This window comes from Nicotiana sylvestris, chromosome 3 (genome assembly GCF_000393655.2).
Source record: "Nicotiana sylvestris chromosome 3, ASM39365v2, whole genome shotgun sequence".
NCBI lineage: Eukaryota > Viridiplantae > Streptophyta > Magnoliopsida > Solanales > Solanaceae > Nicotiana > Nicotiana sylvestris.
In genome coordinates this window covers 87,401,399-87,425,110 of record NC_091059.1, presented here as the reverse complement: position 1 = coordinate 87,425,110, position 23,712 = coordinate 87,401,399, and the positions used below count along the sequence as shown (strand labels likewise).

Genomic DNA, 23,712 nt, shown 5'->3' with positions numbered 1-23,712 from the left:
TCTATTTTAGCCTTGAACACTCGAGTAACCAAATCAGGTCTATTTTGTGCCTCGTTAGTTGACCATAGATGTTCTTTTATTTCTGTCCAAGATGGGTTACATGTCATAGTTATAAACAAATCAGGTTTTTCGAAATGTTGTACTAATGCAATAGCATCCATATAATGCTGACGCATATCTCTAGGACTTCCTATAAAAGAATTTGGCAGAAAATTTTGTTTTCCAACATTAGAAGCATCTCGTTCACCAAGTCTTAGAATATCAAGAAGTCCCTCCAGTATACCCATTCTGAATAAATCTTGATTGAATGAAACAAAGTCTAATCTTTGTGTCTCCAATTTTATATATTCATCTACTGAATACTGCTGGAGTAATCTTCCTGTATGCAAAATTTCATCTTTATCATCGTTTCTCATCTGAAGTTTGTAACAGTAGTATTTGCGAACTGAAACTGCATCTCTTTTGTGTTTTCCTTTTTGCAGATTTTGAGCTTCTATATCAAGATATCCATCAACAGATATGAAATTTTTTATACTCGGCAATTGTTCAAATTCAGCCAGAGTGCGACTTCTACGAATATTTTTTGCTTTGGGAAACTTTTTAATACCACAATGCCATCCGCCTTGACCATATAGAAATAACAATGGGTACTGTAAAGGGTCATAACATCCAAAATAGTAGTGCACTCTTTGTGTCCTATCACTGTGAGTATAAATTTGAAGATGTGGTGCATGAGTAGTAGAACCATCATTTTTATCAACCCATATTGCTGCAATTTCAGTAGTAGTAGGTAAATTACATACGCGTTGATCCAATCCAGCATCACTTTTCAGTGCTATATGAAAGTTTTTGCAAGTTTGACATGTCTGCCAAGGATCGTAGAAATACTGAGTACGAATCATCCTTTAGTATGTCCATCAATTCTTTCACTATTGATTCATTTAATTTGTCTGAACAAGCCATTTTATTTCCAAACTCATTTGCATTATTATAAAAGTATAGTTGTCACGACTCAATTCCCGAACCCGATTGTGATGGCGCCTCTCGTGAAGACAAGGCCATCCAGACCAAACAGAACACCTCTTTTAAACAGTTAAATATCATATATAGTTCTAAAGCATGATATAATATCCATAATTTGCGGAATTAACGATAACCTCAGTAAGAACCATTCCGACACAGCCCAAACCGGGGTGTCACAAGTCATGAGAAACTAAGAGAAATCCGAATACCGGTCTACTAGATACAAAATCCGATACAGAAGTTCAAGGACATGAAAATTGTAAGATAAGGGAGGCACGGGACTGCGGACGCCAACAACTACCTCGTAGTCTCCGAAAACACTACCTGGACTGGGAGGATCAACACTCAAGAGCGGACTCTGCGATGCCTGAATCTGCACACACGATGCATGGAGTAATGTGAGTACTCCGACTCAGTGAATAATAATCATAAATAATGGCTGAAAGCAAAAAAACACGTAAAGGCACAAAGCAATTCTATATCAATTAGTAAAAATCACTTAAAGCAGTAAATCAGTGAAGACGACAAGTGAAATCTCTTTAAATTAGGTAAAACGGTAATTTAGCAGGTAAATAACAAGTAGAAATTCACCCCTCGAGCACATTGTCAATCACTCATAACAGTATCAGCTCCTCGGGCTCACTCTCATCACTTGGTGCTCATTCTCAGCTCTCGACCCATATATCTCTCATAATAACAGAAACAGAATAACCGCTGCGGCGTGCAGCCCGATCCGTACATCGCTGCAGCGTGCATCCCGATCCATATAGATAGTCGACTGCGCTCATTGAGGGTGTGCAGACTCTGGAAGGGCTCCTACAGCCCAAGCGCTATATTGCTGCGGCGTGCAGCCCGATCCATATCATATATAATATCCTCACCATTGGATTCTCAACCCCTCTCAGTCATTAACCTCACAACCTCTCGGGTACAATAATAGAAGATAGGGATCTCAGCCCACAAATTCCTCTCACTTAGGAATCGTATGACAAAAACCGGCTCGAATCGTTTAAAATAGAGAGAAACATGACCGAGGATACGATTTTTAACAAGTATAGTGAGGAGAATCAGTCAAAATCCCCGAAGGGTTCAAATAGTTGGCACGAAGCCCAAATATGGCAATTAGCCCTAAATCATGATGATAACAAATAAGTTCAGCCAAATACGCGGTAAAATCATCAGTAGGGACGGACCAAGTCTCAATCCCTAGTAGTAAAAGACCCCACGCTCATCATTGAGCGCGTGTCTCACCTCAATATAGCACTACGATGTGCGATCCGGGGTTTCAAACCCTCAGAGCATCATTTACAATCATTACTCACCTCGAATCGGCTAAATCTCTATCTCGGATGCCTTTGCCCCTCGAATCGACCTCCACGCGCGTCGAATCTATCCAAAATCAGAACGAATATATCACAATAGGCTAAGGGAACAAAGCCCAAGCGAAAATAATCGAATTACCACAAAATTCTAGAATTTGGTCAAACCTGACCCCCGGGCCCACATCTCGGAATTTGACAAAATTCACAAAACTCGAATCCTTATACTCTCACGAGTCTAACCATATGAAAATTATCCAATTCCGATACCATTTGGTCCTTCAAATCATCATTTTACATTTTTGAAAGATTTCATAATTTTCTTCCCAAATTCCATCTCAAATCACGAATTAAATGATGAATTCAATGATAGATTCATGTACTCTAGCCAAATTTGAGTTACAATCACTTACCCCGATGAATTTCTTAAAAAACCTTCAAAAATCGCCAAAATCCGAGCTCTGTAGGTCAAAATATCAAATAAAACCCAAAACCTCATATTTATAGAGTACCCCACAGATTTCCACCTCCGCGGACTGCACAAAATCGACTGCGGTCCGCACAAAAACGACCGCGGCTGCACAGGCTTTCCTCTGCAATGACAGACTTTAGTATTTTCTCCATAACGTTCACTACAGGTGTCCAAATTGTGATATCTTTACCTTTCTGGAAACTAGATACGAAGGGATACAACCTTTGTTTTCGAATCATCCCAAAATTCCTTGTAGATCAAAATATATGAGCTTTCGAAGTAGGACCAGCGGAATGTTCTTCACCACGGCCGCACACCATTTTGTGCGGTCCGCACAACACCTACCGCGGCCGCACTTCATTTTGTGCGGTCCGCATAGCACATACCACAGCCGCACTCCTTTTTGTGCGGACCGCGCGGGTGAGTTCCGAGGCCTGCAACCCTTATGGACCTGCTACAGCTATGATTTTCGGCCTAAAACATCCCGGAACCTACCCGGAACTCCCGGAACTTCAAACCAATTGTACCAACACATCCCATGACATCGCTCAAACTTGTTCAATACTTCGGAATGCTCACAACAGTATCAATCACCAATTTAACATAGGATTCAAGCCTAAGAACTCCAAGAACTCTTAAATTATGCTTTCGATCAAAAAGTCTATCAAATCTGGTCCGAATGACCTAAAATTTTGCACACACATCCCAAAAGACACAACGAAGCTATTGTCACTCTCGAAATTCCATTCCGACCCCTATATCAAAATCTCACCTATCAACCGGAACCGCCAAAATATCAATTTCGTCAATTTAAGCCTAAATCTTCTCTACAACTCCAAAACCCATTTCGATCGCACTCCTAAGTCACAAATCACATCACAAAGCTAACCGAACCATCGGAACTCACTTCTGAGCCTTCTAACATATAAGTCAATATCTGGTTGACTTATCCAACTTAAGCCTTCTTAAAAGAGACTAAGTGTCTCATTTCTTACCAAATCCTCTCCGAACTCGAACTAATCAACCCGATCACATAAAACACAGATAACGAAGCGTAAATAAGCTGAAATAGGGGAAAACAGAGCGGTAAATCATGAGACTACTGGCCGGGTCATCACATCCTCCCCAACTTAAACAAACGTTCGTCCTCGAACGAGTCAAGAAACATACCTGAAGCCTCAAATAGGTGAGGATATCTGCTCCGCATCTCCCGCTCGGTCTCCTAGGTAGCCTCCTCCACGGGCCGACCTCTCCACTGCACTTTCACTGAAGCTATATTCTTTGACCTTAGCTTTCGAACCTGACGACCCAAAATTGCTATTGGCTCCATATCATAGGTCAAATCATCATCCAACTGAACCGTGCTGAAGTCCAAAACGTGAGACGGGTCCCCAATATACTTCCAGAGCATAGAAGCATGAAATACCGGATGCACGCTAGACAAGCTGGGTGGCAAAGCAAGCTCATAAGCCACCTCCCCGATCCTCCGAAGCACCTCAAAAGGCCCAATGAACCGCAGACTCAACTTCCCTTTATTCCCAAATCTCATAACACCCTTCATGCGCGAAACCTTCAGCAAGACCTTCTCACCAACCATGTAGGACACCTCTCGAACCTTCCGGTTCGCATAACTCTTCTGTCGCGACTGCGCTGTACGAAGCCTCTCCTGAATCACCTTCACCTTCTCTAAGGCATCCTGAACCAAATCTGTCCCCAATAGCCTAGCCTCACCGGGCTCGAACTAACCAATTGGAGATCTACACCGCCTCCCATACAAAGCCTCATATGGAGTCATCTGAATAGTGCTGCCTCATATGGGCTCGAACCAAATCTTTCTTCATTCTTCTCCACCAATAGTGCTGCCTCAAATCCTGATACATCTTTGCGGCACCCAGATGGATAGAATACCGTGAGCTATGGGCCTCCTCCAGAATCAACTCCTGAAGCCTATCCACATTGGGCACGCAAATCCGGCCCTGCATCCTCAACACCCCATCATCACCGATGGTCACATCTCTAGCATCATCATGCTGAACTCTGTCCCTAAGGACAAGAAAATGCGGATCATCATACTGGCGCTCTCTGATGCGATCATATAAAGAAGACCGAGAAACCACATAAGCCAACACCCGACTGGGGTGCGAAATATCCAACCTCACAAACCGATTGGCCAAGGCCTGAACATCAACTGCAAGAGGTCTCTCCCCAACTAAGATATATGCCAAACTCCCCATACTCACTGCCTTTCTGCTCAAAGCATCGGCCACCACATTGGCCTTTCCTGGATGGTACAATATGGTGATATCATAATCCTTAAGCAACTCTAACCATATTCGCTACCTCAAATTAAGATCCTTTTACTTGAACAAATGCTAAAGATTGCGATGATCAGTGAATATCTCACAAGATACGCCATACAAGTAGTGCCTCCAAATCTTCAATGCATGAACTATAGCAGCTAACTCCAAATCATGAACAAGGTAGTTCTTCTTATGGGGCTTCAACTGACGAGAAGCATAAGCAATAACTCTACCCTCCTGCATCAATACACAACCAATCCCAACTCTCAAAGCATCACAATATACGGTATATGAACCTGAAACTGATGGCAAAACCAATACTGGAGCTGTGGTCAAAGTTGTCTTGAGCTTCTGAAAGCTCTCTTCACACTCGTCTGACCATATAAATGAAACACCCTTCTGAGTCAACTTGGTCAAGGGCGATGTGATGGATGAGAATTCCTGAACAAACTGGCGATAATAGCCTGCCAAACAAAGAAAGTTGCGAATCTCTGTGATTGAGGACGGTCTGGGCCAACTCTGAACCGCCTCTATCTTCTTCGGATCAACCTGAATACCCTCGCTGGACACCACGTGCCCCAAGAAAGCCACTGAACTGAGCCAAAACTCACACTTGGAGAATTTTGCATAAAGCTTCTCCTCCCTCAATCTCTGCAACACAACTCGCAAATGCTCCGCGTGTTCCTCCTGACTACGCGAATACACCAGAATATCATCAATGAAGACTGTGACGAATGAATCGAGATAAGGCCGGAACACGCTGTTCATCAAATGCATGAACGCTGTTGGGGCATTGGTCAGCCCAAAGGACATCGCAAGGAACTCATAATGACCACATCTGGTCCTGAAGGCTGTCTTGAGAATATCCAAGTCTCTGATCTTCAACTGGTGATAGCCCAAACGGAGATCAATCTTGGAGAACACCCTCGCTCCCTGAAGCTGGTCAAATAAATCATCAATGCGAGGTAAGGGATACTTGTTCTCAATTGTTACTTTGTTCAATTGCCTATAATTAATACACATTCTCATTATACCATCCTTATTCTTCTTCATAAACAGAACCGACGCACCCCAAGGTGACACACTAGGCCGAATGAACCCCTTATCTAGGAGTTGCTGAAGCTGCTCTTTCAATTCCTTCAACTCCGCTGGTGCCATAAGATACGACGGAATAGAAATGGGCTGAGTGCCCGGCACCAAGTCAATACCAAAATCAATATCCCTATTGATCGCTGCCAACTTGACGCTACACTAAGGTAGAAAGAGCGGGTCACAATAGCTTTTACCCGATATGAGGGTCGGGATTGATTTCCTCAGGGAGCTAGTAGTGGAGTTGGATTGTCTGTCTAGCTTAGAGATGTGTTTGTACTCCTAATGTCACTTCAAAAATTTTTGGGTTTTTGAATTATAACTATTTTTATAAAACTATTGATTAACACTAAATTATACTACGAGAATATTGCTAAGCTGTATCTAATGGGAAGAAGGGCACTAGGGTTGTGACACCACCTAGGTGGCTAATTGACGGGTAGATGTTACTAAGGTTCGATTGACATAATTGGGGCTTATGCTATAACCGTTGCGCTATAACCGTTGCACAATTTTACCCACTCTCACACCTCTCAGTAGAGAAAGTGATTTTGCCCAATTGACTTTCTCGAGACCAAATGGCTAGGCAAATTAGACCAACCAACTAGGGTTCAAGTAGGGTAATTACCCTTTCGAGGTTTAACCCATTAATTGGGACTATCATTTCTCATGAGTCCATCCCAATTCCTTATTGGGCCAATTCTGGGGTCATAGACTCTCTTTCTCAAGAAGAGTTAAACCCACAAAGCTTGAATCAGTGTTTGCAACCACCAATTCTAGATTAAAACATAAAATCAACCCAAATAGCAAACACCCATAGTCAATCTAACATTAGATGGCAACACCCATCAATTACCCACACTAGTGTTGAGCTACAACCCTAGCTTATGGGTTTAGCTACTCATGCTTGAAGAAGAAAATAAAGAAATAGATGAAGAACAAGGCATATTAATTAAATGCTAATGTAAATATAGAGAATCTATTGTTAATTTGAAGCTAAGATGCCAAAAATGGCTACAAATGATGTTCCCACGAGCACAGCTCAACTCTGATATATCTCATTACCTAAAAAATGGTAAAATATTCTATTTATATTAGGTTGGAAAAACTGGACAAAAATACCCCTGTGGGGTCAGTGCGGGCCGCATTAAATGGACCGCGGCCGCACTGGGCTCACTTATGCTTCTCTGAACTTGGACTCCGCGGACCGTGTAGAATGGACCGCAGCCGCGGAGGGAGCTGGCACGGTCCGCGCAATCACGACCGCGGACCGCATGGCATTGGCTTTGCAAATTTTCATCTCTCTGACTCTCATGACCGCGGACCGCACAAAAGAGTAGTGCGGCCGTGGAGCCTCCACCGCGGACCGCGAGATTTGTACCGCGGCCATGCTTCTTCTAGCCTGGCTTACCAACTCTCTGAACCACCCAGTGCGGCCGCACTCCTATTTGCGCGGTCCGCACTAAGCCTTTTTTTTCTTAGATTTCTTGGTCTTTGATACTTGAGCAGGTTTCACTTCTTCTTGAGCCGATCCTTGACATTTCATCACTTTGTCGATCAAACTTACAATCAAGCACAACTTGTGAGCCTTTTAGAACTATTTTGTAACAATATATGATCAAAGCATAGGCAAGTAGGGGCATAAAACATGTTAAAATCCTAACTTATCACCTGTCTGGCGGCATGCCCGACAGGTCTGCAGGAAACACATCGAGAAAATCCCTCACCACTGGGACATAATCAATACTGGGAGCCTCAGCTCTGTCATCCCTCACAAACGCTAGATATGAAAGACAACCCTTCCCAACCATACGCTAGGCCTTCAAGAAAGAGATCACTCTACTAGGAACATAATCAGTCACACCACGCCACTCGATCCGCGGTATACCTGGCATAGCCAAAGTGACTGTCTTAGCATGACAGTCTAGAATAGCACGACATGGAGATAGCCAATCCATGCCCAAAATGACATCAAAATCCACCATGCTCAATAGTAATAGATCCACTCGGGTCTCCAGACCCCCAATAGTCACCATATATGACCGGTACACATGGTCTACAATAACAGTATCGCCCACCGGGGTAGATACATGAACAGGTAAAACAAGAAACTCTTAGGGAGTACCCAAATAATGAGCAAATTATGATGACACATAAGAAAAGGTGGAACCGGGATCAAATAATACAGAGGCATCTCTGTGGCAGACTGAAACAATACCTGTAATGACAGCGTCTGAAGCAATAGAATCTGGCCTGCTTGGGATAGCATAGAAACGAGCCTGGTCACCGCTTGATCGATCTCCCCCTCTGGGGCTACCCCTGGCTGCCTGACCCCACCCCTAGCTGTCTGGGCGGGTGGTGAAGTAACTGGAGCTGAAGTCGAGAGCTGACCCCTCTGCTGAGACGGACTATCATGAAGTCGAGGGCACTGCCTCCTCATATGTCCAAACTCTCTGCACTCATAACAACTCCCCGGTGCTGGAGATGGGGACTGAAGGGAACCCCTAGCACCGGGATGACCAGTAGAAGGACCTGGCATGGAAGAATCCTGGACTGATGGAGCACGAGACGAGCTCTGGGCTGGTAGGGCACTGAGTAATGACTGGCCCTGCTGCGATCCATGATAACCATGACCCAATGATGCCCCACGGTAACCTGGGCGAGCTAAATGTGCCTACCTAAAAGAACGACCTCTACCCTGCTGGGACTGAACCCTCGAAGGAGCACTGCTGAAACTACCAGATCCCCGAGGCCTCTTAGCCTCCCTCTCCTCTCGCTCCTGACGGCGAACCGTCTCGATCTCACGGGCGATATCAACAACCTCCTCGAAGGTGGTACCCTTCACCTTCTCTCTAGTCATGAGAATCCGAAGATGATATGTGAGGTCATCAACAAACCTCCTGATCCGCTCCCGATCTATGGGAACCATCTAAACTGCATGACGATCCAACTCAGAAAACCTCGACTCATACTGTGACACAGTCATATCCCCCTGTCTCAACCACTCAAGCTATCTACGCAGCTCCTCTCTGCGAGACTGCGGTACATACTTCTCCAAGAAGAGAGTGGAGAACTGCTGCCAAGTAATGGGCGCTACACCAACAGACCTACGCCTCTCATACGCCTCCCACCAAGTGAAGGCAGCCCTAAAAAACTGAAATATGGTAAATGCCACACCGCTAGTCTCAAGAATTCCTGCTGTTCGAAGCATCCGCTGGCACTTATCTAGAAAACCCTGGGCATCCTCGCCCTCTGCACCACTGAATGACGGAGGCTGGAGCCTACCAAATCTCTCAAGTCGACACTGCTCATCATCAGGCATAACTGGTACTACAAACTCCTGAGCTGGTGCAACCGGCTGGGCTGGAAGTGCCTCTGGTGTTTGTAATCCCTACATAACCTGCTCAGGTGTGCGAGCAACGGGAGTCTGGGTGCCTCCCCCGACCTGGGAAGTAGCTGCGGCCGTAGTAGCTGAAACCGCCTATGCCAAATCGGTACACACTGATAAGATCTGAGCTAAAGCCTCCTGAAGGCCTGGAATCATGATAGGCACAACTGGTGCCTGCATGGTGCTGCTGCAGCGTCCACAACTAGGACCTGATCGGGAACTCGGGCAGTTGGTGGGTCTGCCGGTGCTACTCTGCCCCTGCCACGGCCTCGACCATGACCTCGGCCTTTGATGGCCCCAACTGGTGGCACTGGTGGTCGTCCACCTTGTCTGGTAGCTCGTGTCCTCACCATTTGTGAGAGAAAGGAACAACAAAAGTTTAGTACTCGGATCAACAAATTCGCACGACAAGAGTTTCAAGAATATGAAGTTTTTCCTAAAGTTTTTGCAGTCTCTCGGGGATAAATACAGACGTCTCCGTACCGATCTGCAAGACTTTACTAAACCGGCTCATGACTCACGAGACCTATGTAACCTAGGCTCTGATACCAACTTGTCACGACCCAATTTCCGAACCCGATCGTGATGGCGCCTCTCGTGAAGACAAGGCCAGCCATACCAAACAAAACACCTCTTTTAAACAGTTAAATATCATATATAGTTCTAAAGCATGATATAATATCCATAATTTGCGGAATTAACGATAACCTCAGTAAGAACCATTCCGACACAGCCCAAATCGGGGTGTCACAAGTCATGAGCAACTAAGAGAAATCCGGATACCGATCTACTAGATACAAAATCCGATACAAAAGTTCAAGGACATGAAAATAGTATGATAAGGGAGGCACGGGGCTGCGAACGCCAACAACTCTCCGAAAACACTACCTGGACTGGGAGGATCAGCACTCAGGAGCGGGCTTTGCGATGCCTGAATCTGCACACACGGTGCAGGGAGTAATGTGAGTACTCCGACTTAGTGAGCGGTAAATATCACTTGGGACGAAGCCCAAATATGGCAATTAGCCCCAAATCATGATGATAACAAATAAGTTCAGCCAAATATGCGGTAAAATCATCAGTCAGGACGGACCAAGTCTCAATCCCCAGTAGTAAAAGACCCCACGCTCATCATCGAGCGTGTGTCTTACCTCAATATAGCACTACGATGTGCGATCCGGGGTTTCAAATCCTCAGAGCATCATTTACAATCATTACTCACCTCGAACCGGCTAAATCTCTATCTCGCGATGCCTTTGCCCCTCGAATCGGTCTCCACGCGCGTCGAATCTATCCAAAATCAGAACGAATACATCACAATAGGATAAGGGAACAAAGCCTAAGCGAAAACAATCGAATTACCACAAAATTCTAGAATTTGGTCAAATCCGACCCCTGGGCCCACATCTCCGAATTTGACAAAATTCACAAAACTCGAATCCTTATACTCTCATGAGTCTAATCATATGAAAATTATCCAATTCCGATACCATTTGGTCCTTCAAATAATCATTTTACATTTTTGAAAGATTTCACAATTTTCTTCCCAAATTTCATCCCAAATCACGAATTAAATGATGAATTCAATGATAGATTCATGCACTCTAGCCAAATCTGAGTTAGAATCACTTACCCCGATGAATTTCTTGAAAAACCTTCGAAAAATCGCCAAAATCCGAGCTCTGTAGGTCAAAATATCAAATAAAACCCAAAACCTCATATTTATAGAGTACCCCACAGATTTTCACCTCTGCGGACTGCACAAAATCGACCGCGGTCCGCACCAAAACGACCGCGGTCGCACAGGCTTTCCTCTGCAGTGACAGGATTTAGTATTTTGGCCATAACTTTCTCTACATATGTTCAAATTGCGATATCTTTACCTTTCTGGAAACTAGACACTAAGGGCTACAACTTTTGTTTTTGAATCATCCCAACATTCCTTGTAGATCAAAAGATATGAGCTTCTGAAATAGGACCAGTGGAATGTTCTTCACCGCGACCGCACACCATTATGTGCGGTCCGCACAACACCTACCACGGCCGCACTTCATTTTGTCCGGTCCGCACAGCACATACCGCAGCCACACTACTTTTTGTGCGGACCGCGCGGGTGAGTTCCGAGGCCTGCAACCCTTATGGACCTGCTACAGCTATGATTTTCGGCCTAAAACATCCCGGAACCTACCCGGAACTCCCGGAACTTCAAACCAATTGTACCAACACATCCCATGACATCGCTCAAACTTGTTCAATACTTCGGAATGCTCACAACAGTATCAATCACCAATTTAACATAGGATTCAAGCCTAAGAACTCCAAGAACTCTTAAATTATGCTTTCGATCAAAAAGTCTATCAAATCTCGTCCGAATGACCTAAAATTTTGCACACACATCCCAAATGACACAACAAAGCTACTGTCACTCTCGGAATTCCATTCCGACCCCTATATCAAAATCTCGCCTATCAACCGAAACCGCCAAAATATCAATTTCGCCAATTTAAGCCTAAATCTTCTCTACAACTCCAAAACTCATTCCGATCGCGCTCCTAAGTCACAAATCACCTCACGAAGCTAACCGAACCATCGGAACTCACTTCCGAGCCTTCTAACACATAAGTCAATATCTGGTTGACTTTTCCAACTTAAGCCTTCTTAAAAGAGACTAAGTGTCTCATTTCTTACCAAATCCTCTCCAAACTCGAACTAATCAACCCGATCACATAAAACACGGATAATGAAGCGTAAATAAGCTGAAATAGGGGAAAATGTGGTGGTAACTCATGAGACGACTAGCCGAATCATCACAACAGTTGCAAATTCTTTGGCCTTCTTTCTTTGGGACATAAATCATCTATCAAATGATACATCTGTCCTTGAACTCTAAACGTGTAGATACCACGGTTTTTCTTGGCTAAATCTTTATCAAAACTGACACCAAGTGATGTAAAAGCAAACAGATTATTATATGTTCTAATATATGTTTGGAAATGCCTGGATTCTGCATTGTTTCCCATATATAAATTTTTCAGTTTAGTTGGCATTCGATGAGAGCTTAATCTCACTGTACCACTGCCACAACAAATCCAGGGGGTTCTTACTGAAATCTTTTCGCATAGCAGAACAAGCAGTTTGAAATCTTTTTTAACGGAACATAATCAAAGCGTAATTGGTTAAAGTTAATCGTGTTTCTCTTATTCTTTACGTGGCCTATATAGTGCAGATAATTAATTGTGAGAGATGAAAATAGAATGGTCGATAAAATCAATAAAGAATGATCGTTAAACTAACCTTTAGTTGTAACTGTTTTGGAGGTTGGAGTACATGAATCATTTGTGGTACCCGATGTTGAACCTTAATAGATACTACATTTTTGTGGTTTTACCTTTTTCAAAAACATGAAAGGCTAGATAATATCTTTTTCCTTGTCAAAGACATCGGATGACGAAAAAGCTCTACACTCAGTAACTGCATGGTCAAAAATAATGATCATGCTCGTAAAGATGACATATTTATAATAATTATGTATGCATGTATTATAGAAACAACGAAAAGGATAGAGCATTTGATGTTCTAACCTGTTTGTGAAGAGGAACAAGACAGTCCAATATTAACACTATCATCTATATGAGATGTTGTTCCAATGCGATTGATATTATTTGTAGTTGCAAGAAGGCGTTTAGTTGTTGCCTCGCGAATTTTCAGGCATCGTTGCAATAATTTTTCTTCTCTCAAAGTCATTCCCAAAGAATCGTCTATTTTATGGTGTTTGATATTCTCATCATGAGCTTCTGTCACCGAGCGAGGGCTCTTTTTGGATTGTCGACTATCCATTAATCTGATTTTATTGCAACTATTGGTACTTCGATTGTCCTAAACATCATTATACAACAGTAATATTATAATTTTTTTATCAAATAGCAAAGATACAAGAAAAACAACAATTGACTATAATGACTAAAAGACGATACAACTATTTCACCATATTTATTTTGTTATAAACACGTATGATTATTAAACATACCATTATAAAATATTGAATACTTAATATTAACACAATAAATTATGATAAATTACTCGTAGTTTATTTTAGCTAAGATAACCCAAAGAACTTCCATCTTGTCATATAAACTATAAATTATAAACAATATCCAAATAGGTGAAGTATTAGATGATGTAACACAAAATTCACTTAGTTGTTTTCAGAATAAGTCATTACCCACTTGGTGTGATAAAAAGCAAGACAGGGAAAAGAAAAAAAGAAAAACCTATGGGCAATACTTTTAAATTTTAAGCAAAAGGTTGAAGATTCTACATAACTGTGGATAAAGGAATTCTATCACTGTCCCATCATTCACTTATAGTTTGTTACCTAAGTTTCTTTGCGTACCTTATGTTGACATTGAACTGAAGTTAAGCCAAGTTAGAAAAGAGGAAATCCAGGTCAATTGAAAATTTAACCAAACAGACATTGAAATTCAATTGAATTTAGTGTATAAGTTGTTCTCCATCGAGAGACTCTACTTTGGTACACTACTGAATAAGTGCACTAATTTGTAATTTATGGCAATAGCTTAAAGAACAACCTTAAAAGTTACTATCTGTGGAAAATGAGCATGAGTCATTGTTCTACCCGAACTTGAATTTTCCCTTCAATCCGGTGAAACACAAAAAGCGACTCTTATTCTTCGTCAATATTCTACCATTTTTATTCACTCTTTTCCAACGAACTGTCTTACTAAGCAGAATATCCTCCTTGAATTTCTAGCTCATAAAGGTTAGTTAGTTCTAAGCTTTTTTGGTAGTTGACATCAGTATCAACTTTTACACAACATAAACAACAGGCAGGTGAGGCAATCAAACGGTAAAAAAGAAAGCAATCAAATAAAAAAACTTACCCTTTTTTAATCAAGAAGCAAAGAACTTCAAGTAACCCAATCCTCTATGTAAAGTATCAGAAAGAGTAGATATGTTATCGATATTAGAACAAATCCAAAAGTTGGGAATTTATAATAAGGATTGGAGATAAAGAATAGATAAAGATGGAAATTTATAACAGAACGAAGAGAACAGAGGAGGAAGTTAGAGAAAAACAGAGGAAGCGGTGACAAGATGAAGATGAACAACAGAGGCGCCAAAATTTTGCTAAGCACCCACGCGTCAGAGCGGAAGAAAAACGTGTCTTATTTTGTAAGCGCAGGAGGGTGTAGCGTTTTTTATAATTTTTCAACGCAATGATATATTGAGGATTAGGAGTAAAACAGGAATAAACTGAGATTTAATGATTTTTTTGGTAAAATTACGTTGACCGGAAGCTGCTGCCGATTCCCATTTCTAAAGAGTAGTAATAGTTGGTCGTGAAAGTATTTTGATTGTAAAAAAGTTGTGATATGTAGAGAATTAGAGATTCATATGTTTTATTTCATATGACCTCGCTACTATTTAGTAAGTCCATTTTTTATTTATGTTTTTCAAAATTTTATTATATTTGTTACTATTAAAATTATGATTTATTGTGTTGTAATGGAGTTGGCGAATCTATTGTAAAAAAAATAATAATTAAGAAATCAATATCCGATTAAGAAAAAAATAAGATAATATAATTCGTGTCCATAATTCTTTTTAGAATAGATAGAGATTGACATCGAATTGACGAAAAAAAAAAGGTTTCTTAACCTATCATAGATCAAATTGGAATTGCAGTCTTGTTTGAAAATTAATACCTAATGCCAGCCTAAAATCAAAGCTTTATAATCTAGTGGTATTAAGGTTTGAAGTTTGTTGGTAAATGCCGGCCGTAGCTAACTTCACGTACATGGGTTTCTTATCTAAACTTCCTCTTTTCCATTTCCTTGCCTCTTATCTCCGAAAAAACGAAAAAAATCTATAATTAAGATCCATATAAGAACATTCTCATATTGCCAAAGATACACTAATAACAAAATTTATCCGAGTTAGGCGCGTCCCTATCAGTTTGTACAAAGTTATAACTAAACATGGTTCAACTGCTAAAATTTTGACCTCTGAGCAAATTATAATATTATTTCAAGCTGATGCTTTTTAATGGTTGAATATAACTAAAGATAAGTAAATAATATAGAGAAAATAAGTAGTAATATAATCAAAAAGCCAGAGGGTTGTGTGGAAATCACCCTAGATGTGAATTCTCCTCTGTGGAGTATCTCCATGACATTTCCAGGGCAACTGAATAGAGAATTGTGAAGATTCATACAATGCAGTGAGAATTCCTCAACATTACCAATCAGTAAAAATTGACAATGCTGTTATGACAGCATCCTCCCCCCACCCCACCCCACCCCCACCCCTTCAAACTGAGAAAGACATAAAATTCAATGTCCATCAAATTCACTTTTCATAACACAACATTATTACATTGTACACCTCTACAGAAACTTTTAACATTCCGATAAACATGCATCAAAGAATGCCTAAGCTTGCTTCAGCTTCTTCTTTCCCCAGAGAGATGCAAATTGGCCAAAACTTCTGAGGTGTTTTGCCTATCTCATTTCCCTGAGAAATGTCGAAACATCATGAGCACAAAACCAAGATATGATCTGTAATGCACTACATATGACTTTGCTTCAGTTTCTTCTTCCCCAGAGATGGCCAAAACTTCAGCGCTGTTTTGGCTCTCATTTCCCTGAGAAATGTCGAAACTTCACGAGCATGAAATCAAGATATATGATCTGTACATGCACTAGCTAGAGATGACTTTGCTTCTGCTTCTTCTTTTCCCAGAGAGAAAAAGTGTCGAAAAACGAGCTGTTTTGCTTCTGGTTCTCCCTGAGAAATGTAGAAACTTCACGAGCACACAACAAGATCTGATCTCTATCAGATAAGATCTTCAGAATACTAGACTTATATATGTATCACACTTATCCTGCACCATCCCACTTGCTATTGTTCCCCAACACACAAAACATTATCCTGCACATGGCAAATTTTCCCCCAACAATCGAGCATCAAACTTTCCTACATGGCATCATCCCTTGAGTCCCTCTCATGGTCAACATTGTCAACCTCACTTGCATCTTGACTAGAGGGTTCAATTACCCTTTCATCTGTGGTTCTTGGCTCCACATTTAATTGGCCTACTTTGGGGCAGTCGGAGCCACTACGACGAGATGTTTCATCACCACTTTCCTCAGCTGATGTTCTATCGCTGGTTTCTGCCGAAGTATGAGGTGTTTCACTGGAAGCTTTAGCTGGAGTAAGGAGGGATTGGCGGCAGAGTGGGCATGTGCTATGAGTAGCTAACCAGAGATCAATGCAATCCATGTGAAATGTATGCCCACACACAGGTATCTGTTGAAGTCTATCATCTGCTTGGTAATCACCTAAGCACACTGAACACCTGTAACAGCAAAAGAGAGAAGTCCATAAGAAACTGAGAGAGAACTAAGAAATCGTGATTTAACAAATATTTCCAATATTATGGCTTCATTGCATTAAGAAAACTAAACAAATAGATTTTTGAAATTCATGGACAATTAACCACAAATATAACGAAAGAACTTTTAACAAGTATGGGATGAAATTCGAAACTAAAACTCTTTCAAATGCCAAAATAAATTACTTGATAGTTCTTTCGAGCATGAGTTAAAGCACATATCATTAGATTTCCCAGAAAAACTAATCACAACAACCACTATAGTAATTAAAGTTTTGGGGATAACTTCTATAAGAGAGCAAAAACAACACAGCAGCGAGTGCAACAAATATCTTAGATGAAGTTGCAGCAATATCACCAATCACAGAGACACAGACTATTCATAATAAATGCATGTTACGAGATGAGCCTTCTGCTCCTATGATGAAATTTTTTATCTGACCCCAGATATTATTAGTTAGAGAGGTGCATTTGTTTTTTTTTTTTTAACCAAAAAAAATTGTTAGTGAGGACAACATTATTTTAACAAATTTAGGTACCAATAGGGGTGGCAATTTAAGCTCAACCCGCCCAAGATTGGGCGGCTCAATGACTCATCCATTGTTGAACTCATCCCATCTTGACCCAACCCATCTAAAGTTGGGCTAATTTTTAGCCCAAGTTGATCCGTGAGCATCTTTGTTATAAATGACCATAATAAAACAAAAAAAGTCTTATTTGGTAATTAAATAATTCATAAGAAAGCAACATACATTAATTAAACCTTGGTAAGAGCCTTATGACCCAAATTTTAGCCCACATCTTGACCCAACCTCATCTCAGCCCAAATAACTTTTGGGTGGGGCATTGACCCGACAATTTATTGACTCAGCCCATTTTGACCTGCCCAAAATCAGCCCCCCCCACCCCACACACACACACATGTGACACCCCTAGGTACCAATATCTCTAGATCTGCATATAGTTGAGTGTCGTGACATTTGAAAGAGGCAGCTCTTTGCAATGAGATTGATGAAAGTCCATCAAGGCACTGTTGCAGTGAAATTGATGAAAATACCGTGGAATCGTTTACCAACATGGAGCTTTCTACAGGCATCATCTTTTGGATAATATTTTTCTTAATACTGCTTCAGAGTAGGCAAGCCTTTGCAGCTCCATGCTTGCTCCCTAATTAAGGTTTAAAATAAAAAGCCTCAAGGAGTTCAAGAAGTTCGATTACAGGGGTCGATTTGTGCAATGTGCTCTTACTTACCCGGGAAAGATAAAGGGTCGGATTTATGTGCTTTTCATTTATTACTACCAGTATCAAGCCCAGTGATTTCCAGTGGACTTCCATGCTTGTTTATTCCTTTATCCTACTTTATACTCTACTACGACGCCAAAATAAGTTACATCCTATGCAACATAACACCCCCCCACATAAACTACAATAGCAAACAACCTTCCATAAATCTCTGTCAATCATTTATCTATCAACCACACCTCAATGGCTCAATACCAAATCAATTGGGTTATGATTCTTCTTAATACCACACTTCCCTGGTCAATTTCATTCTGATACTAAATAATTTGTCTTTCGGACAAATTAGGCCTCTCTAAATCTCAATAACTAGTTTAATATCAACTAGTTATTACTATCACTTATATGGAATTTCTTACTTCCACCGTCTTTTATTTTGAGCCAAGTCTCATTCTTTTTTCTTTCTAATAGATTTAAGATCTTGTGAGACACTTCCCTCCATGTAATTTTAGGTTCACATCTTTTAACGCCTTCAATCATCATAATGTCACACCGATAGATCGACATATCAGGAGGTACGCATAGAACATGAAACCCTGAAATTTTAAAAAGCCTGAGTACCCAATTGGCCAAAATGTCAGGTTGGTTCATAAAGTTGCAAACTTTTTTCATGTTTTTAACATGAAAAAAAAAAAATGGAAACAGCTTAATTGGCATAGCCTACCAATTTTTTTTTTACCAAATTCTGAGCATATAAACAATTCAAAGAATCAAGAAAGACAAAGGACTCTTACTGTGTGTCTTTAACTGAGAAGCTCTCTGTGAACACAATAATTGGTAACATCTCCCTCACCTCCTTCTTCAACCCCAATTCACACTGTTACAACAACAACAAAAAAAAAAATCAATTAAAACAACAATTCCAAGATTTATATAAAAATCACTCCTTTCTTTTATTTTCCTTATACATACCCTTGACAATTCATCAGCTCCCGTAGCGGTGTGCTGCAACTGTGGACTCCTCATCCTTAAAGAAGACCAGTCAACCCTCCGACGGCGAAGATAAAATATGTAAAAAAACAACAAAAGTACAAAAGCAAAGAAAATGGGAACTGAAAAAATGAAAGCTTGATAAAGCTTCAAGTGAGATGAACCTTCAACAGCAGCAGTAGTGCTGGAATCAGAGTAGCCTTTTCCAGTATAAGACATGACCAACAGACAATATAATTTCTTGTTTCCTTAAATTGAATCTTGGGACGACAATAACAATTGTCCCATATAAATGTAGTGCAAGAATGAAGAAGACCCAGATGGGGAAATGTAGCTTGGAATAGGAGAAAAATGGCAAAGGAAAAGACAGATCAAAAAAGAGACAAGAGGATAAAGAGATAGGTGCAGATGGAGATTTAGACATGTAATAGCAAATATATATATATATATATATGAACTGTGAAGGTTTAAGAAGGTAATTAATTATTACAAAAGTGTTTGGGATTTGGACTTGGGAATCTAGGTGAGTTACTAATAACTCTTCTTCGAGTCTTGCAAGTTGCAAGTAGGCCAACTTCATGCTTCCTTCTTTATGCAGAGCAGACAAAAAGTGGGGGGGTGGTTGGGGTGGGGGTGGAGGGTGGGGACCATGCTTTTCAAGATTAAAATATGGGGAGAAATTTTCCCCCTTGTTAAACGCAATACTACTAGTATTAGCTATTCATTTGATGGGGTCCAATCAGATCTTTAAAGATCTCTCCAAAAGCGCCCCATCCCCCCCCCCCAAATTTTTGCATGTTAGTAGCTCGATTTTTGTTACAAGTATATATTTTATTCGCATTAAACTAAATTCAGTCCTCCGAGAATTCGCACTAATTAAAATAGACTCTAATACATTGACTAATTTAGTTAAACTTCTTCATATTAAATTATATTTGATTGTTAAATAAGTACTTGTCAGTGCACAATTTGGTTCCAACACGCAGTTGGAAGAGATTTAGGAGCCCACCGGAGCAATAAATAAAAGGAAAATTTTCGTTCTTATACCATGTAGGAAACTATATTACTAAATATGTTCATAGTTTGTATATTACCCACCATGCTAATAGTATTTCTACAAAATATAGATAATTCATTAAATAAGAAATCATTGTAGCAGTATGTTTTCTTATTTAGGCACGCTAAAATTGGGGAATTAAATATTCTTCCAGATTTTCTACAACGCAAATCACGCACATTCATAATTATCGTCGGTTTCGTTTCAAATTTTCCATACTCTGTTTTTGTGATACACTCTGTTTTAACCTTTTTTCTGATTTCACAAATCAAAAACGACTAAATCTTCTACAATTCTTCTGCAACAAACACAATTATGTCGAAAATCCCAATTATGCTACAACTGAATGAGAATTGGGATAACTATGGGAGATTTAGAGAATTTCAGGTCGATGGCATTATAGTCGATGAGGATGCGAGTTATAGTCTATTCATTTCTACAATAGCACAACAATTAATGATCGATACATCCGAAAAAATTATAGAAATCAAATACATTGTCAACGAGTATTGTCCTCCAATGGAAATTAGGAACAATATGGGTGTTCGTGTATACATGGAGACGAAAAAGGAAAACAAAAACTTAGGATCATATCCGCTATGTATAACTATTCGCGATTTCAATACAGAATTGAGTATCACCAATGAGAACACAGCTGCAGGTGTGTGATGTTAATTTTTCTATCAAATTCTGGTTGTATGTCAATGCATTACACTTTATCTACATTTTATCTACAAATAAACTACGTGTCAGAGTAAATATATATCAGTATGGATTTTCATAATATCTACAAAATTTCTACATTTATTCTACAATAAAACTACATATCATTTGAAAAATTAATATGAAATACAGAATTTTCACCTTTCTACAAATTATCTACAAACTATTCATAACAGTATTTATATTTTCATGCAGGTTCGTCTAGAACACTAAATTTACTTGATATGCCAACATCTCCCGTTATAGAGGAATATGAAAGTATAATATTAACAGATAGTACACCAAGTTCTATTGAAATAGGACAAGTATACCAAGACAAGGAAACAATTGCAACTGCAATGAAGCACTATTCTGTCATGCACAAGTTCCAATTCAGGGTTAAAATATCTAGTGCTAGAAGGTATGAACATATGAATGGTCAAAGATCATTATTTTTTTAATTTTGTAGTTTATTTGTAATTTTTTACTTCTTTAGTTTTTTCTTGTGATAATGTTTATCAGAATTGTAGATGAATTGTAGTTATGTTGTATATAGATTGTATAATGTGATCGTTTAAGCTAAAATAGTTTTTTTTTTCTTTTTAAATCTACATTTTAAACCAGTGTTTAAGTTGTATTTATTGTGTAGCTACTGACTGATATGTGTTGGTGAAAACTGTACATGGTACTTCAAGGCAACTAGCATAAATGATTCTGCAATGTTCAAGGTCAGAAATTTCAACAGCCAGCACACATGCTCTTTAATGGACAATACATTCATACAACGCAAACCTACTGCCATGGTAGTTGGTAGCATGGTTATTCCAAAATATTCTGATCCTAAGATAATTTACACGCCAAAAGACATACAATTTGACATGTTGTCTGAACACGGCGTAAATCTAACCTATATGCAAGCTTGGAGAGCAAAGGAAAAGGCTTTACAGTTTTTGAGAGGTCATCCTGCTGACTCCTACAGCAAATTGCTTAGTTATTTGTATATTCTAGAGAAGACTTATCCGAGATCTGTAGTTAAATTGAAGAAGACGGACGATGATTGCTTCTTGTATGTATTTGTTGCAATTTGTACGTTAATCAGTGGTTGGGAATATTGTAGGCCAGTTGTAGTAGTTAATGGGACCTTCTTAAAGTCAGCATACATGTGAATAATGCTAATAGCTAGTATAATGGATGCAGCAGGTATTGAAGTTTTTATTGTAAAAATATTGTAGCTTGTATATTTTTTGTAGTACTTGCAGATTTATTGTAGAAAAGTTGTAGTTTGTATATATATGTCTTCTTCTGCATTTTCCTGCAGCCAATTAATTGCTTTTTGCCACATAATCTAGGTACCATATTACCATTGGCATATGTTGTTGTTGATTCAGAGAATAACGCATCATGGAAGTGGTTTTTTGAGCAATTCAAATACGCATATGGTGAAAGACCAAATATGTGTATTGTTTCGGATCGGAATGAGAGTATCTTGAAGGCAACATCTATTGTTTATCCCGGCATGCCACATTATTCTTGCATGTGACATATTTGGACAAATATACGTGCAAAGTTCAAGAAGGGACACCTAAAGTTAAGTGAATTATACTTTGCCACGACACGGTCGTACACCTTTGATGAATTTAATGAAAGGATGTCAAAGATTGAAGAGATTGACTCCCGTGTTAAAGCATACTTATACGATATTGGCTATCATAGATGGTTTCGAGTACATGCTACGGTAAACAGAACTTGGACTATGACATCAAACATTGCAGAGTCGTTGAATGCTGTAACAAAATATGCAAGAGAGTTGCCGATAGTAGAACTATTAGAGTATATGAGGACCCTTCTTGAACGTTGGACGAAGGAAAAGTTATTGAAAGCAAAGGGTACATTCACATACATTGGGTTCAAATTCAACAAAGAGTTGGATAACAACAGAATATTGTCGCACAAGCTTAGAGTAAAATCTGCTCATTTATTGAATCAAATTACTTTATATAGGACAATGTAGATATATTGTAGATATTTTGTATATAGTTTGAGTTTAACCGTATATGAATTGTTTTTTTTGTTTGTAATGTAATCGTAGGTGAGAGCTTCAACAGACTACATCCATACAGTACTAGATGGTGTGAGGCGTTATATTGTTTGTTTTGAAAATAAGAGATGTAGTTGTAGGCAATTCCAGCTTGACGAACTTCCTTGTCCACATGCTTTGGCTGCTTTAAGACACAAGGATGAGTCTTTTGAACAATATTGTTCTCCTTATTACACAAGGGCGATCCTCTTGCGTACTTATAAAATACCAGTAAATCCCCTGCCTGATGAAAGCAAATGAAATGTGTCACAACATATATCTGAAGAAGTAGTAAATCCACCTAAAGGAGGGAAAAGGCAGCCGGAAAGACCTCAAAAAAAAGATACAAAATATATGATGAAATAAATTCAAAGAAGTACAAGGTTTCATGCGGCAACTGCGGAGGATAAGGGTATAACAAAAGATCTTGCAAGAATGCACCCAAAAAGAAATAAAATTTTATGTAATTAACAGAATATTTCATAAAAATTGTTGGTGAGTTCAGGATAACAGATTTTGATGTGTAATTGTTGAGGCTTTTTAAGATCATAATGAAGTTAGTTAGGGTTTTTCTGTATTGAGATAATACTTTCATAGAGTGATTTATTTATGAATGGTTTATATATATATATAATCTACAA

At 39.7% G+C, this 23,712-nt stretch overlaps 2 protein-coding genes and 1 long non-coding RNA gene across 4 annotated transcripts; 1 reads left to right on the top strand and 2 right to left on the bottom strand.

The window, feature by feature from the left end:
* Nucleotides 1–1,162: 1,162 nt before the first annotated feature.
* Nucleotides 1,163–14,903, bottom strand: LOC104243954 (uncharacterized). Its single transcript, XR_011405826.1, has 3 exons — nt 14,493–14,903; nt 13,173–13,467; nt 1,163–1,396 (listed from the first exon to the last, which is right to left on the bottom strand). It is a non-coding gene; the product is annotated as an uncharacterized lncRNA (long non-coding RNA).
* Nucleotides 14,904–15,950: 1,047 nt separating this feature from the next.
* LOC104243955 (RING-H2 finger protein ATL58-like) lies at nt 15,951–19,668 on the bottom strand. Of its 2 annotated transcripts, XM_070170864.1 has the most exons (4): nt 19,400–19,668; nt 19,218–19,272; nt 19,040–19,122; nt 15,951–16,969 (listed from the first exon to the last, which is right to left on the bottom strand). In XM_070170864.1, exons 2-4 carry the CDS (start codon nt 19,269–19,271, stop codon nt 16,588–16,590), a joined length of 519 nt encoding a protein of 172 aa, XP_070026965.1. In that variant the 5' UTR covers nt 19,272; nt 19,400–19,668; the 3' UTR covers nt 15,951–16,587. The 2 variants fall into 2 exon arrangements, with proteins under 2 accessions (XP_070026965.1, XP_009797540.1); XM_009799238.2 differs by having other exon boundaries at nt 19,218–19,668.
* A 2,974-nt stretch (nt 19,669–22,642) lies between these two features.
* On the top strand, nt 22,643–23,332 carry LOC104243963 (uncharacterized). Its single transcript, XM_009799248.1, has 2 exons — nt 22,643–22,954; nt 23,084–23,332. Exons 1-2 carry the CDS (start codon nt 22,643–22,645, stop codon nt 23,330–23,332), a joined length of 561 nt encoding a protein of 186 aa, XP_009797550.1.
* The last annotated feature ends 380 nt before the right edge of the window (nt 23,333–23,712 follow it).

What these genes read in the sequence shown, in the direction of transcription:
- LOC104243955 (XM_009799238.2), bottom strand. Translation starts at nt 19,454, where the DNA reads ATGTCTTATACTGGAAAAGGCTACTCTGATTCCAGCACTACTGCTGCT. An exon ending in GAGCTGATGAATTGTCAAGG is followed by an intron (nt 19,123 to 19,217) that starts GTATGTATAAGG and finishes TTGTTGTAACAG; the next exon opens with TGTGAATTGGGGTTGAAGAA. An exon ending in TTCTCAGTTAAAGACACACA is followed by an intron (nt 16,970 to 19,039) that starts GTAAGAGTCCTT and finishes TTGCTGTTACAG; the next exon opens with GTGTTCAGTGTGCTTAGGTG.
- LOC104243963 (XM_009799248.1), top strand. Translation starts at nt 22,643, where the DNA reads ATGTCAAAGATTGAAGAGATTGACTCCCGTGTTAAAGCATACTTATAC. An exon ending in TATTGTCGCACAAGCTTAGA is followed by an intron (nt 22,955 to 23,083) that starts GTAAAATCTGCT and finishes ATGTAATCGTAG; the next exon opens with GTGAGAGCTTCAACAGACTA.